The 12,075-nt window shown below is 39.1% G+C and overlaps 1 protein-coding gene across 1 annotated transcript in view; it reads left to right on the top strand.

The window, feature by feature from the left end:
• The window catches only part of LOC125450966 (trimeric intracellular cation channel type B-A-like), a 41,479-nt gene extending 31,501 nt beyond the window's left edge, over positions 1-9,978 (top strand). Inside the window, exons 5-6 of the mRNA XM_048527480.2 lie at positions 1,041-1,158; positions 8,104-9,978. Coding sequence (XP_048383437.1) covers positions 1,041-1,158; positions 8,104-8,328 — 343 coding nt within the window. The 3' untranslated portion in view covers positions 8,329-9,978. The remainder of the gene's footprint in view (positions 1-1,040; positions 1,159-8,103) is intronic.
• The last annotated feature ends 2,097 nt before the right edge of the window (positions 9,979-12,075 follow it).

Here is a 12,075-nt window from a genome sequence, read left to right as displayed (position 1 = left end):
GATCCAACACCTATATACAAATTATTTACTTTCTCTCTGGTCAGTGCAAAAGATATCGTGTTCAATCCCACTTTTCAAAGTATGAATGGAAGAACCTGTCACCTTACGAAGAGACAACAACACAGATACAAGACCTTTTTTTTAATTCAAAAAAAATTGTTTTGAGTCTGATCTTTTGTTTTTCTGAAAAAAACTGTATATTACATAACAAGGTTTTTGGAAGTTACCTTTTGCTATGTTGAGATTTTGACATTATACCTTATTCCAGCTACATTTTAGCCTTCAGATATTGCATGCTTTAAGTTACCTAATCTATATTGCTCCTCTCATCCCTTTTCCAAGCATGGTATTCCATTGTCTCTCGACTTTTGTCAACTACTGAAATTCTGCACAATTAACAGTTACCAGTAAATGACTCTACTGGAATTTTAAAGCTGATTCCACTTCCGGATGTGACTTTGAACATAGTTTTAAAAGAGCACACTTATGTTTTGTCTGCTGAAATACATCACTTGGTTGTTGACTGCTTAATGTAGATTGGCATGTTGATAATTTCATTTGAGATTATATTTAAGATAGAAATGTTACAAAAAAGCAGTTAGAAAACTACACCTTTGCGAACCTTTATATGGAAAATGTTGAGCTATTTTAAATTTTGGATCATAATATAGAGTATTTCTGGTGATCTAGAGAAGCATGCTTGCTTCTGCTGAGCATGATTTTCTCACCTAGAGAGCTGATTGAAAGCACTTGTAGTACTGTTGTGTTCCAAGATGCTCCAAAGATCTTATTTCTCAGAACCACAGAGGGAGGGAAAAGATTAACGAGGATTCTGCTCCTACCAGACAATGCACACTTGTGGATGTTGGTAATACCTAGTCCAAGTTTGTAACTAGGCACAAAAACTCCAACTTATTAACACTGATGTTGAATAGCAGACAGAGTTGGGCACCAGAAGAGTTATGTTGTTCTCTTTGTGGAGTCACACTGGAAGAGTTTCTGTTCTGATATGTATACTAATTAAACTTTTTCTGTTACAGCGGAACAAAGGTAACTCTGATAGGAGCTGTACTCTTTACTTTTCAACAGATGAATTATCTGCCTATTACCAGACACAACCTCATCTTTTTGTACACTATGTTTGTAGTTTCAACAGAGGTATGTAAACGTGATTAAACGTGTGATTTTGCTATAGATGAACATATTTTTCTTTTGAAAAATAAATATGGAGTAATATAACTAGATAAACACTTTTTTTAACTTGTGTGAGACCATTTAACACTCTCTTTTTATCTGCAGTACTTGCAATTTATGTAGTCTAATGTACTGTCTGACTTTCTAGCATTTTTGGGGGGGTAGGAAACAAACAAACAAACAAATTGTGATGTCAAGCTGGTGTCGAATTTTCTTTATTGCACCTTACAGTACAGATGGTACCTGCTGAATTTGTATTTACTTAAATCTTCCGTAGACTGAGTATTATTTGGATCTTTAGTGCTGCACAAGAGTTAAAGTTTTCCAATGAAAATACCACTTTGTTTTTATTTAAAATCTCAATGCACTTGAATCTCTTCCCAAGGCATGTATGGTTTGATTTTAGAGTAGCTGATTTCTTTTTTCTAATATGTGCAGTATCATTAGCAGTGTTGAGAACGTGAAAGTATTCATTTTGAAATTTTAACATTTATATCTGTTTTACATGTAGAATGTGAGGCAGTTATGGTCACTATCACCAAAATGCTCTCCCACCACAAGATCTGATACCTGCCCCGGCTCGTTTCCGAGCACCAAGTCTAGAATGGCCTCTCCCCTCGTCGGCCTGTCAACGTACTGCGTTAGGAAACCCTCCTGAACACACCTTACAAAAACAGCTCCATTCAAATCTTCTGCTCGAAGGAGGTTCCAATCAATATTAGGAAAGTTAAAGTCACCCATTACAACAACCCTACTGTGTCCACACTTTTCCAAAATCTGTCGACCTATGCTTTCTTCAATCTCCCTGCTGCTATTGGGGGGCCTGTAGTAAACCCCTAATGACGTGACTGCTCCCTTGCTGTTCCTAATTTCCACCCATACTGACTCGGTAGGCAGATCTTCCTCGACAATGGAAGCTTCTGTAGCTGTGATACCCTCTGATTAGTAGTGCTACACCCCCTCCTCTTTTTCCCCCCTCCCTATTCTTTTTAAATGTTCTAAACCCTGGAACATCCAGCAACCATTCCTGCCCATGAGAAACCCATGTCTCTGTTATGGCCACAACATCATAGCACCAGGTACTGATCCATGCTCTAAGTTCATCACTTTTATTCCTGATACTCCTTGCATTAAAGCAAACACACTTTAACTGATCCCTTGGTTCCTTCCCACTAGCTAGTCTACCTCTTGCTACTGCTTCACCTGCATCAACTCTCACCTCTGGTATACAGCTCAGGTTCCCACTCCCCTGCCATACTAGTTTAAACCCTCTCGAACTACTCGAGCAAACCTTCCACCCAGGACATTGGTCCCCTTCCAGTTCAGATGCAACCCGTCCTTCTTGTACAGATCCCACCTTCCCCAGAAGGCATCCCAATTATCTACATATCTGAAGCCCTCTCTCCTACACCATCTGCGTAGCCACGTGTTCAGCTGCGCCCACTCTCTGTTCCTCGCCTCGCTATCTCGTGGCATCGGTAGTAAACCAGAGAACACTACTCTGTTCGTCCTGCTCTGCAGCTTCCATCCTAACTCCCTGAAATCACTTTTTATATCCTCAATCCTATTTCTGGCTATATTATTTGTGCCAATATGTAACACGATTTCTGGCTGTTCGCCCTCCCCTTTTAGAACCTTATACACCCGATCGGAGACGTCCCGGACCCTGGCACCAGGGAGGCAACATACCTTCCGGGAATCCCGATCCTGACCACAAAATCTCCTGTCAATTCCCCTAACTATCGAGTCCCCTACCACGAGTACTTTTCTATTCTGCCCCCTTCCCTTCTTAGCCACAGTGTCAGGCTCAGTGCCAGAGAACTGACTACTATGGCTTTCCTCTGGTAGGTCATCCCCCCCCAGCAGTATCCAAAACGGTATACTTATTGCTGAGGGGAATGCCCACAGGGGATCTCTGCACTGTCTGCCTGTCCCCTTTCCTCCCTCTAACTGTAACCCATCTATCCTTGTCCTGACCCTTAGGAGTGACCAACTCCCGGTAACTCCTCTCAATTACCCCCTCTGCCTCCCGAATGATCCGTAGTTCATCCAGCTCCAGCTCCATTTCCCTAACACGGTTTTCAAGGAGCTGTAGTTGGGTGCACTTCCCGCAGATGTAGCCAGCGGAGACGTGTGCCACGTCTCCCAACTGCCACATTCTGCAGGAGGAGCAAGCAACTGCCCTAGCATCCATACCCCACTTATCTGAACACCCACTCAGTACTAAAGTAGAAAGCTTACGTCAAGTAATAATAACAAATTAATAACAAACTTATATTCAATAGAGAAAGTTTAGAATGAACCTTACCTTATTAACTAGGTTAGAGGAGGAGGGCGGTTGGGAGACACTACAGTTGTAGCGTCTCGGGTTTAGCCGCCTTGCTGATATATATGGTCCCTGCTTTCCTTCCCGGCTGCCCCACTGGTCCTCGTCACTTCCTCCGCTGCTCCCGCTCCTTCTCTGAAAGAGAAAAACACCACTGCCCGCTTAGCTGCAGTCTTCCATGTCCGTCTTACCTCCGCTGCTGCTCGCACTCAAAAAAAAAGAGTAGGGCCGATCAGGGATAGCATAGGGAACTTGTGTGTGGAGTCTGAGGAGGTAGGGGAAGTCCTAAATGAGTTTTTTGCTTCTGTCTTTACGAAAGAAACGAACTTTGTAGTGAATGAAACCTTTGAAGAGCAGGTGTGCATGCTGGAATGGATAGAGATAGAGGAAGCTGATGTGCTGAAAATTTTGTCAAACATTAAGATTGACAAGTCGCCAGGCCCGGACCAGATTTGTCCTTGGCTGCTTTGGGAAGCGAGAAATGCAATTGCTTCGCCACTTGCGAAGATCTTTGCGTCCTCGCTCTCCATTGGAGTCGTACCTGAGGACTGGAGAGAGGCAAATGTAATTCCTCTCTTCAAGAAAGGGAATAGGGAAATCCCCGGCAATTACAGACCAGTAAGTCTCACGTCTGTCGTCTGCAAGGTGTTAGAAAGGATTCTGAGCGATAGGATTTATGACCATCTGGAAGAGCATGGCTTGATCAAATACAGTCAACACGGCTTTGTGAGGGGTAGGTCATGCCTCACAAACCTTATCGAGTTTTTTGAGGATGTGACTAGAAAAGTTGATGAGGGTCGAGCTGTGGATGTGGTGTATGTGGACTTCAGTAAGGCATTTGATAAGGTTCCCCATGGTAGGCTCATTCAGAAGGTCAGGAGGAATGGGATACAGGGGAACTTAGCTGCTTGGATACAGAATTGGCTGGCCAACAGAAGACAGCGAGTGGTAGTAGAAGGAAAATATACTGCCTGGAAGTCAGTGGTGAGTGGTGTTCCACAGGGCTCTGTCCTTGGGCCTCTACTGTTTGTAATTTTTATTAATGACTTGGATGAGGGGATTGAAGGATGGGTCAGCAAGTTTGCAGACGACACAAAGGTTGGAGGTGTCGTTGACAGTATAGAGGGCTGTTGTAGGCTGCAGCGGGACATTGACAGGATGCAGAGATGGGCTGAGAGGTGGCAGATGGAGTTCAACCAGGATAAATGCGAGGTGATGCATTTTGGAAGGTCGAATTTGAAAGCTGAGTACAGGATTAAGGATAGGATTCTTGGCAGTGTGGAGGAACAGAGGGATCTTGGTGTGCAGATACATAGATCCCTGAAAATGGCCACCCAAGTGGACAGGGTTGTTAAGAAAGCATACGGAGTTTTGGCTTTCATTAACAGGGGGATTGAGTTTAAGAGTCGTGAGATCTTGTTGCAGCTCTATAAAACTTTGGTTAGACCGCACTTGGAATACTGCGTCCAGTTCTGGTCGCCCTATTATAGGAAAGATGTGGATGCTTTGGAGAGGGTTCAGAGGAGGCTTACCAGGATGCTGCCTGGACTGGAGGGCTTATCTTATGAAGAGAGGTTGACTGAGCTCGGTCTCTTTTCATTGAAGAAAAGGAGGAGGAGAGGGGACCTAATTGAGGTATACAAGATAATGAGAGGCATAGATAGAGTCGATAGCCAGAGACTATTTCCCAGGGCAGAAATGGCTAGCATGAGAGGTCATAGTTTTAAGCTGGTTGGAGGAAAGTATAGAGGGGATGTCAGAGGCGGGTTCTTTACACAGAGTTGTGAGAGCATGGAATGCGTTGCCAGCAGCAGTTGTGGAAGCAAGGTCATTGGGGGTCATTTAAGAGACTGCTGGACATGCACATGGTCACAGAAATTTGAGGGTGCATACATGAGGATCAATGGTCGGCACAACATTGTGGGCTGAAGGGCCTGTTCTGTGCTGTACTGTTCTATGTTCTATGTTCTATTCTCAGCCCACCCTTTCCATGTCTGTGTCCGATTGCTTTGCACTGGACATTCTAAATAATCAGTGGTGTATTGAATTGAATATAAAATGACACTGTAGCCCTGCGTGATATATATTGATAAATCCATCATTTATAGCAAGTAGCCATCATCTAAATGGTAGGCATTTCAGGAGTAAGGACACAACAGTAGCTTTAATTGTATTACTCGTTAGGCAAAATGTCATGTAACTCATATGGTAGCAGAGTGAAATGAATTTGGAGATGTAGCATTTTGTGCTTGTAGGGCTTATTCGATCTTTGAAAAACAGACTGTGTATATAGGGTTGATGTACATGGTTCAGATATAATGAATGCTGGGATGAGCTGTTCAGAATTTTTGTTCTTATGTCAGTGTGGATTCTTTCGTGTATTATCTTCTTTAGTAGCCTACCCTCTCAAATGCCCTTCTGAAGTAAGTCTTAATGGGTGATAAAGGATATTCCAAGCGTTAATTACTGTCCTGTACCTCTGCCATTGTAATGTCATTTGTAATTTCTTCTGTTGGGTTGCTGAAGATTGTTCATGTTTCGTTTCCTATACATGCCGTACTACTTTGAAAAACAAGAATAGATTGCAAGAGAAAATTCAAGATATGTCTTCCCCCTCCTGTTTATGATTTCAGCTAAATTCTATTTAAAATGCAGCCAGGTGATAAGCATGTCACCAACGTTAAGTTGGTTGAAATTGTTCCTGCTAAGGATGGAGGGAGAGGAAAGCTTAATTTTGCTGCCCTTTTAAGCAAATTACATTAAAGTATTTTTCTTAATGTTAGGGTATTGATTATGACAATAAAACTCCTAATTGGATGAGCTTAAATCTTGTTTCTCTTCATGCCATCATGATACAGCACTTTCAACTGGGAAAGAACCTTCGTTTTGCACTCGGGCATCTGCCTGACAATCTTGTGGGACGGAAAGGAATGCCTTATTTTAAGTGAAATTTTGAAGGGAAACTTAAACAGTCAAGGTGAAAACTAAGCCTGTTGGGATGTTTTTAAGATATGGTAGCTTGTGCATGTTTGTTTACATGCTTTTGCCCCATATGATATTGTACAAATTTTTATATATATATTCCAAATTCATTTCACTCTGCTACCATATGAGTTACATGACATTTTGCCGAACTAGTAATACAATTAAAGCTACTGTTGTGTCCTTACTCCTGAAATGCCTACCATTTAGATGATGGCTACTTGCTATAAATGACGGATTTATCAATATATATCACGCAGGGCTACAGTATCATTTTAATACAATAATTTAATATAATATTGTGCGAGAAATAAACAAAAGTATTTAAAATCTGATCTAGTCAAATGTATCTGCTTTTACTAAAGGATAAGTAGCAAATTGAAAATTAATTATTTCTGTGCATTTGTTTTGCCAGTATTTTCTGAATTACATGATTAGTTATAGCTTTTAAAAGCTCAAATTTTCTAATGCTTGACTACAGGACTTTTAGAAAAATTCTTTTCTGTCATTTTCAAAGAGAACGCGTATTGCTATTTAAAATGTACAAGATATTTCTCTCAGACTTAGAAAACTTGAAAGATGAAGTTATCAAAATTGGATCCTCCCTGGGTTTTCCTGTTAGCTGCAACAAATCCATGCAGAAAAAAAATGAGATACTTCAGTGGGACACCAGGCGTTCCTTATTTAGTTTCCTGCCTATTCATTCTGTGGCTTTACATGATTTGACTTATGTCAAGGCATTTTAGAGACCAGAAACTTTAGACTGTGTTGCTTTTTAGTGATTCTGGAAGTTGTGCCCTTGCTTTGGGGGTGGTGCTCAATTTTGCTGTAAGGATAAGTGATATGATCAGAGAAACTGCTTTAGTTTAATCAAAGTCTAGTGTTTTCTTTACTCAGTACAAATAGATACATTTGTTTCTTTAACAGACAAATTAGCTTTGTTTAACACAACTAGTGTTAAGAACCATGAACAGTGGTTCAGCATATTTTGGCTGAATGACTTATAAACTGCTTACTTGTTCAAGATTCATGAAAATGCTCCCCTAAAAGGTTAAGTATTATTCAGCCGACTTAATGATATATTCATTCAATTTTTGTTTCATGATCTTTTGCTGTTTTTTTAATGACCTGAATTATATAAAATAAGATTTTGAATGATCTATTAAATCTGGTTGAGCAGCTATCAACAAAAACTAAGTATTGCTTATGAAGTGACCATTATTTATTGGTGGCAGAAACCAATTGTTGATCAGTAAATTTTGTAATTCTTCATATTAAATTACATTTTTCTTCCCCATTTTAGTACATCTGCAAAATTTTAAAACTTTTAGAAACTTGCTTACATTCTAGCTTTTATTCAGCCTTTTTTAAATTAAAAAGGCTGAATTTAGATCTGGTGTGTGACTTCAACACCAAAATATTTGCTTAGATTTATTTGGAGACTTTATTGACCAGTCTAGGGTACTTTTGAAAGTGACTAATTTTGAGTTACCTGATCATATATCCTTTTTTGATTGTTATGCTGTTTTTTTATTCATATTCTTTGTGCATTGTTCAGGCCGCTGTGTACAATTTGGCAAATATATCATTTTGTATTTTAGATTGCAATGGTGCTCTTTAACATTCGTCATTCCCCTTTTGCACCTATGGAAGTTGCTTTGTACCATATGGCATTTAGTTGGCAGTCCACTTCAACTGAATCACATTTTCAAACGGAAACTTCTAATACAGGGGAAACACGGGGTACGCAGTGCTCTGCACCCTTGAGTGAAACTCCTGAAGAAAGTGAAGGTATCAAAAGGAGGAGGACAAAGAAGGTGGAATAAGATGCTCATCAAGAATCGCAAGATTCTCAAGGTTATCTTTCTGTTGCACTTCTGTTCCAGGAAAATCCCCTGGATGAGGCTTGAAATTCAAAAAGACATATAGTCATCTGCAAAATGAAAAGTACTGAGGTACGAATCAAGAGTTTTGCAGAATTCAAATAGACCCAAAAGAGTCTAATGACTCTTGTTAGTGGATTTTTTTGTTTTACAATGTTTCTGTGGGTTTAAGTGGGAAGTACATTCGATCTTTGCATGTAACATTTGAGGATCTTTTGCTGTATAGAGAAGGTTGCTGTAATATGTATAGAAAACAAGATTAAAATATTGTTTCAAATTTTGTAATCAATTTTGGAAACCTTATAGAACTATTCATCTTTATAAGACTTACAAGTGCCAGAAAATATTAAAATTATACATTCCACAAATTGCTATTTTTATTCTTGAATGAATTTCTAAATTATTGGGAAAAACAACCATTTTAAGCCATGGTCAGGGACACCTTGACCCAACTCTGAAGCCTGAAATTGAAACCTAGGTATTCTCAATTTCATTTGGCAGTCAATTAGATTACTAGTGAAAAAATGCAGTAATGCAGTTTGGATTGGCATTACTGCATCACTCTGGTCAACCCACCAATATTCTAGATAACAAAATATCTGGGAGAGGAATTGTTAACTAACGTCTGGTAAATTTGAAGGGAAGATGATGCAAGGTAACTTGGACAGGCTTCTTTTCTAATAATTTCCTATTCAGGTTATACTACTATTGAAACAACATATTTTATAGACTTCTTCCTGCTGTTAGTGGTTTGTTCATTGATATCAAAGTCAACTGTTAGCCATTGCAGTCGTGTTCGTTCAAGACCGTAACCTTCTTATGTAGTTTACTTGGAAAAAAGTAAAACATTTTGGTGATAAAATTTGTAGCATAGTCAAACTCGGTTTTTGGTTCTGACTTTCTGATAGAGGACCTATTTTGTTTTTGTATTTTAGTATGCTGAAAACTTAGGAATTTACTGCAACCTTTAAAATAAAAACTGTGCATTGAATGTGAAGTGGTTTACTTTTGTTCCTATACAAAGTGAATTTGACCTTTTTCACTTAATATTGATTAAACAGTGTACTTTTTGTGGCACAAATCTTTCTTTGTTCACTGTTTTAAAAGTGTACCATTTCACAAATGATTTTGTAAGCCTGTGTTTGAACATTTACAAAAAAAGCAATTGCAGCAAAATGAGGTAGACAAAAATTACTATATAGTGTATTTTCAGATGGAACTTTTCCAGAAACCTATGATGCAGGAGAATATCTGAATTTATTTTCTATGTTTGATTTATATATTCCGATGTGAAATATCATCTAATGGTTGTTTGTTTGACATCAGAATCCATAATGAACTTGAATCCATGTCCCACCAGGAGTCAAGATTTGTCTAGAGAAGCAAATGTTCTATGACAGTAATTCAGGCAATCTTTGTGTGGGAGAACTATTGGAAATTACCATCACCATTCTGTACACAACTGATTAGCTACTCAATCACTTTTATAATTTCTAGGTTAATGGTGACTTGAATGTAAAAAATTTTTTGATCCATGGGCACTAATTTTTTTAAAATGTGCATTTTTGACTGAAGGATATGCAAATAAAGTTCAGCTTTCCTACTCTAGCAATTTGGTTGGTCATTCAGAATACATCTGTGTCTGTCTGTATCTTGTAACATTTCATTTGGCTGCTCATCAGTTTTGCATTCCAAAGAACATTGGATTAATGCAATATTTGTACTTTTAACATTTTTTCAACGTCACCAATTTGCACTTCACATTATATTAATGATTCGAAACTTGGGCAAAGTCTAAAGCAGACCAAAACTTGTAAAATCTGTATGAAGCAGTTACAGTTGCTTGCCAGAATCAGCTTTTCCTCGTGGAAGTAAACTTTAAAGGGAATATTACTTGAAAATTTTTATGTTTGTCTTTATTCGTGGATTGATTTGAATTTTACCTTCACCTGTCTTAATCAAGTGTTCCTGCAAACAATAATTTTTCCTATGCTCTCCATCTGTTACAATGGTATGGTTGAGTTTCTGTAGTGGAAGGTCATTTGTTTGGATAATAGGATGACCAATTATGTTGTGTGAAGTTGTGATCTTTCCTTTTTTGTTCTGATATTGCAGACACCAGAGACATACGTAATAAGAAAGCCTTTGTGCCATCTTGTACAGGAAACCTGTATGCCGTCTCTCTGTTGTTGCAGTCAAAGGACCAGACCTCATTTTGACTGCTATTCTAGCTCCTTCCTGGCTCTAACCAGAGATTCTTGCATTATTAGTTCTATATTCAGTTCCTAAACTTACCAGATTAGTGATAAAATGCCATTTTATGAAGTAATTAATTTATTTAGTAATGTGAGAATTGGCTGGTTTTGTAGAAGTACAGGAACTGTGGGTGGAATGTGGGCTCTATCTGTTGATTGTTGAGCTTCCTAACCGGAAGGGCTTCTCGTTCTCAAACAGCACGTGGTCTATTTAACTAATTGTGTCATAATTGAGAGGACAGCTGGGAAATTGATGAGATGCCATAATGAGCCTATGGTACACTATGCTATCCTCCAGACTAGGGTTGATATAAATTCAAGCTCTTTTTGAGATCTGTAATACGGTATTTGACTGGGCATACTGTCTTTATCCTTTAGCAAGTCTGGACTTCATGGGAATCAGAGGAGAGAACTTTGCATTTATTCAAGTCATAGCTAGCACAAAAGATGATGGTTGGCTTGATGCAGTTCAATGACTTCAGCCCTGGAACATTACTCAGCCAATTCCTTGGGGCAATGCCTAGGCGTAACCATCTTCGGCTGCTTCATCAATGACTTTCTCTCTACCATAAAATCAAATATTTACTGATGAATTCACAAAATTCCACATCATTCAAAACTCCGAAACCATTATAGCAAGCTTAGATAATGTTCATTTTTGGACTGCTAACTCTCAAATAACATTCACACCGCACAAGTGGTAGCAACTAGCCATCAGCAACATATACCTAACCATCTTCTAATGACATTCAATAACTGCTTCAAAAAACAGTTTCATCTGCATCTTCACTTTCCTGCTGTTCATCTGTGTGACCAGGATTGAAAAATTAGTAGGAACAAAAATGTTTATAACAGAACATAGGAGCAGGAAGGGAATTGTGCAATGGAGGCTTGGGAGATAGAGATCTTCCTTTGATCATAAGGTCATAGTCATAAAGATTTACAGCACAAATGGAAAACAACCACCTAAGTTTACTAATCCTGTTTTGTAGCACTTGGCCCACAGCCTTGTATGCCTTGGCATTGTAAGTGTACATCTCTATATTTCTTAAATGTTATGAGGAATTCTGTCTTTACCACCCTTTTATAGACTGTGAATTCCAGACTCTCACCACTCTCGGGCTGAGAAAAGTTTATTCCTCCTATCTCCTCTGAGCCTTCTGCTCCTTATCTTAAATCTTTGCGCCCTTGTAATTGATCCCTCATCAAGGGGAAGAGTTTCTTCACTCCTACCCTGTAATGTCCCTCATAATTTTGTACATCTCAGTCATATCCTATCTTAGTCTCCCCCTCTTTAAGGAAAATAGCCCATCCGGTCAGTCCAGTTTCTTAACTGAAAATCCAGCCTTGGCAACATCCAGATTAATCTAATCTGCACCAGTGGTATTTCACCCCTCCTATAATGTAGATATACACGTAATGCTCTGGCTGTGGC

This window comes from Stegostoma tigrinum, chromosome 3 (assembly GCF_030684315.1).
Source record: "Stegostoma tigrinum isolate sSteTig4 chromosome 3, sSteTig4.hap1, whole genome shotgun sequence".
Taxonomy (NCBI): Eukaryota; Metazoa; Chordata; class Chondrichthyes; order Orectolobiformes; family Stegostomatidae; genus Stegostoma; species Stegostoma tigrinum.
The sequence above is the reverse complement of the archived record's forward strand: the minus strand, read 5'-3'. Positions and strand labels throughout refer to the sequence as shown.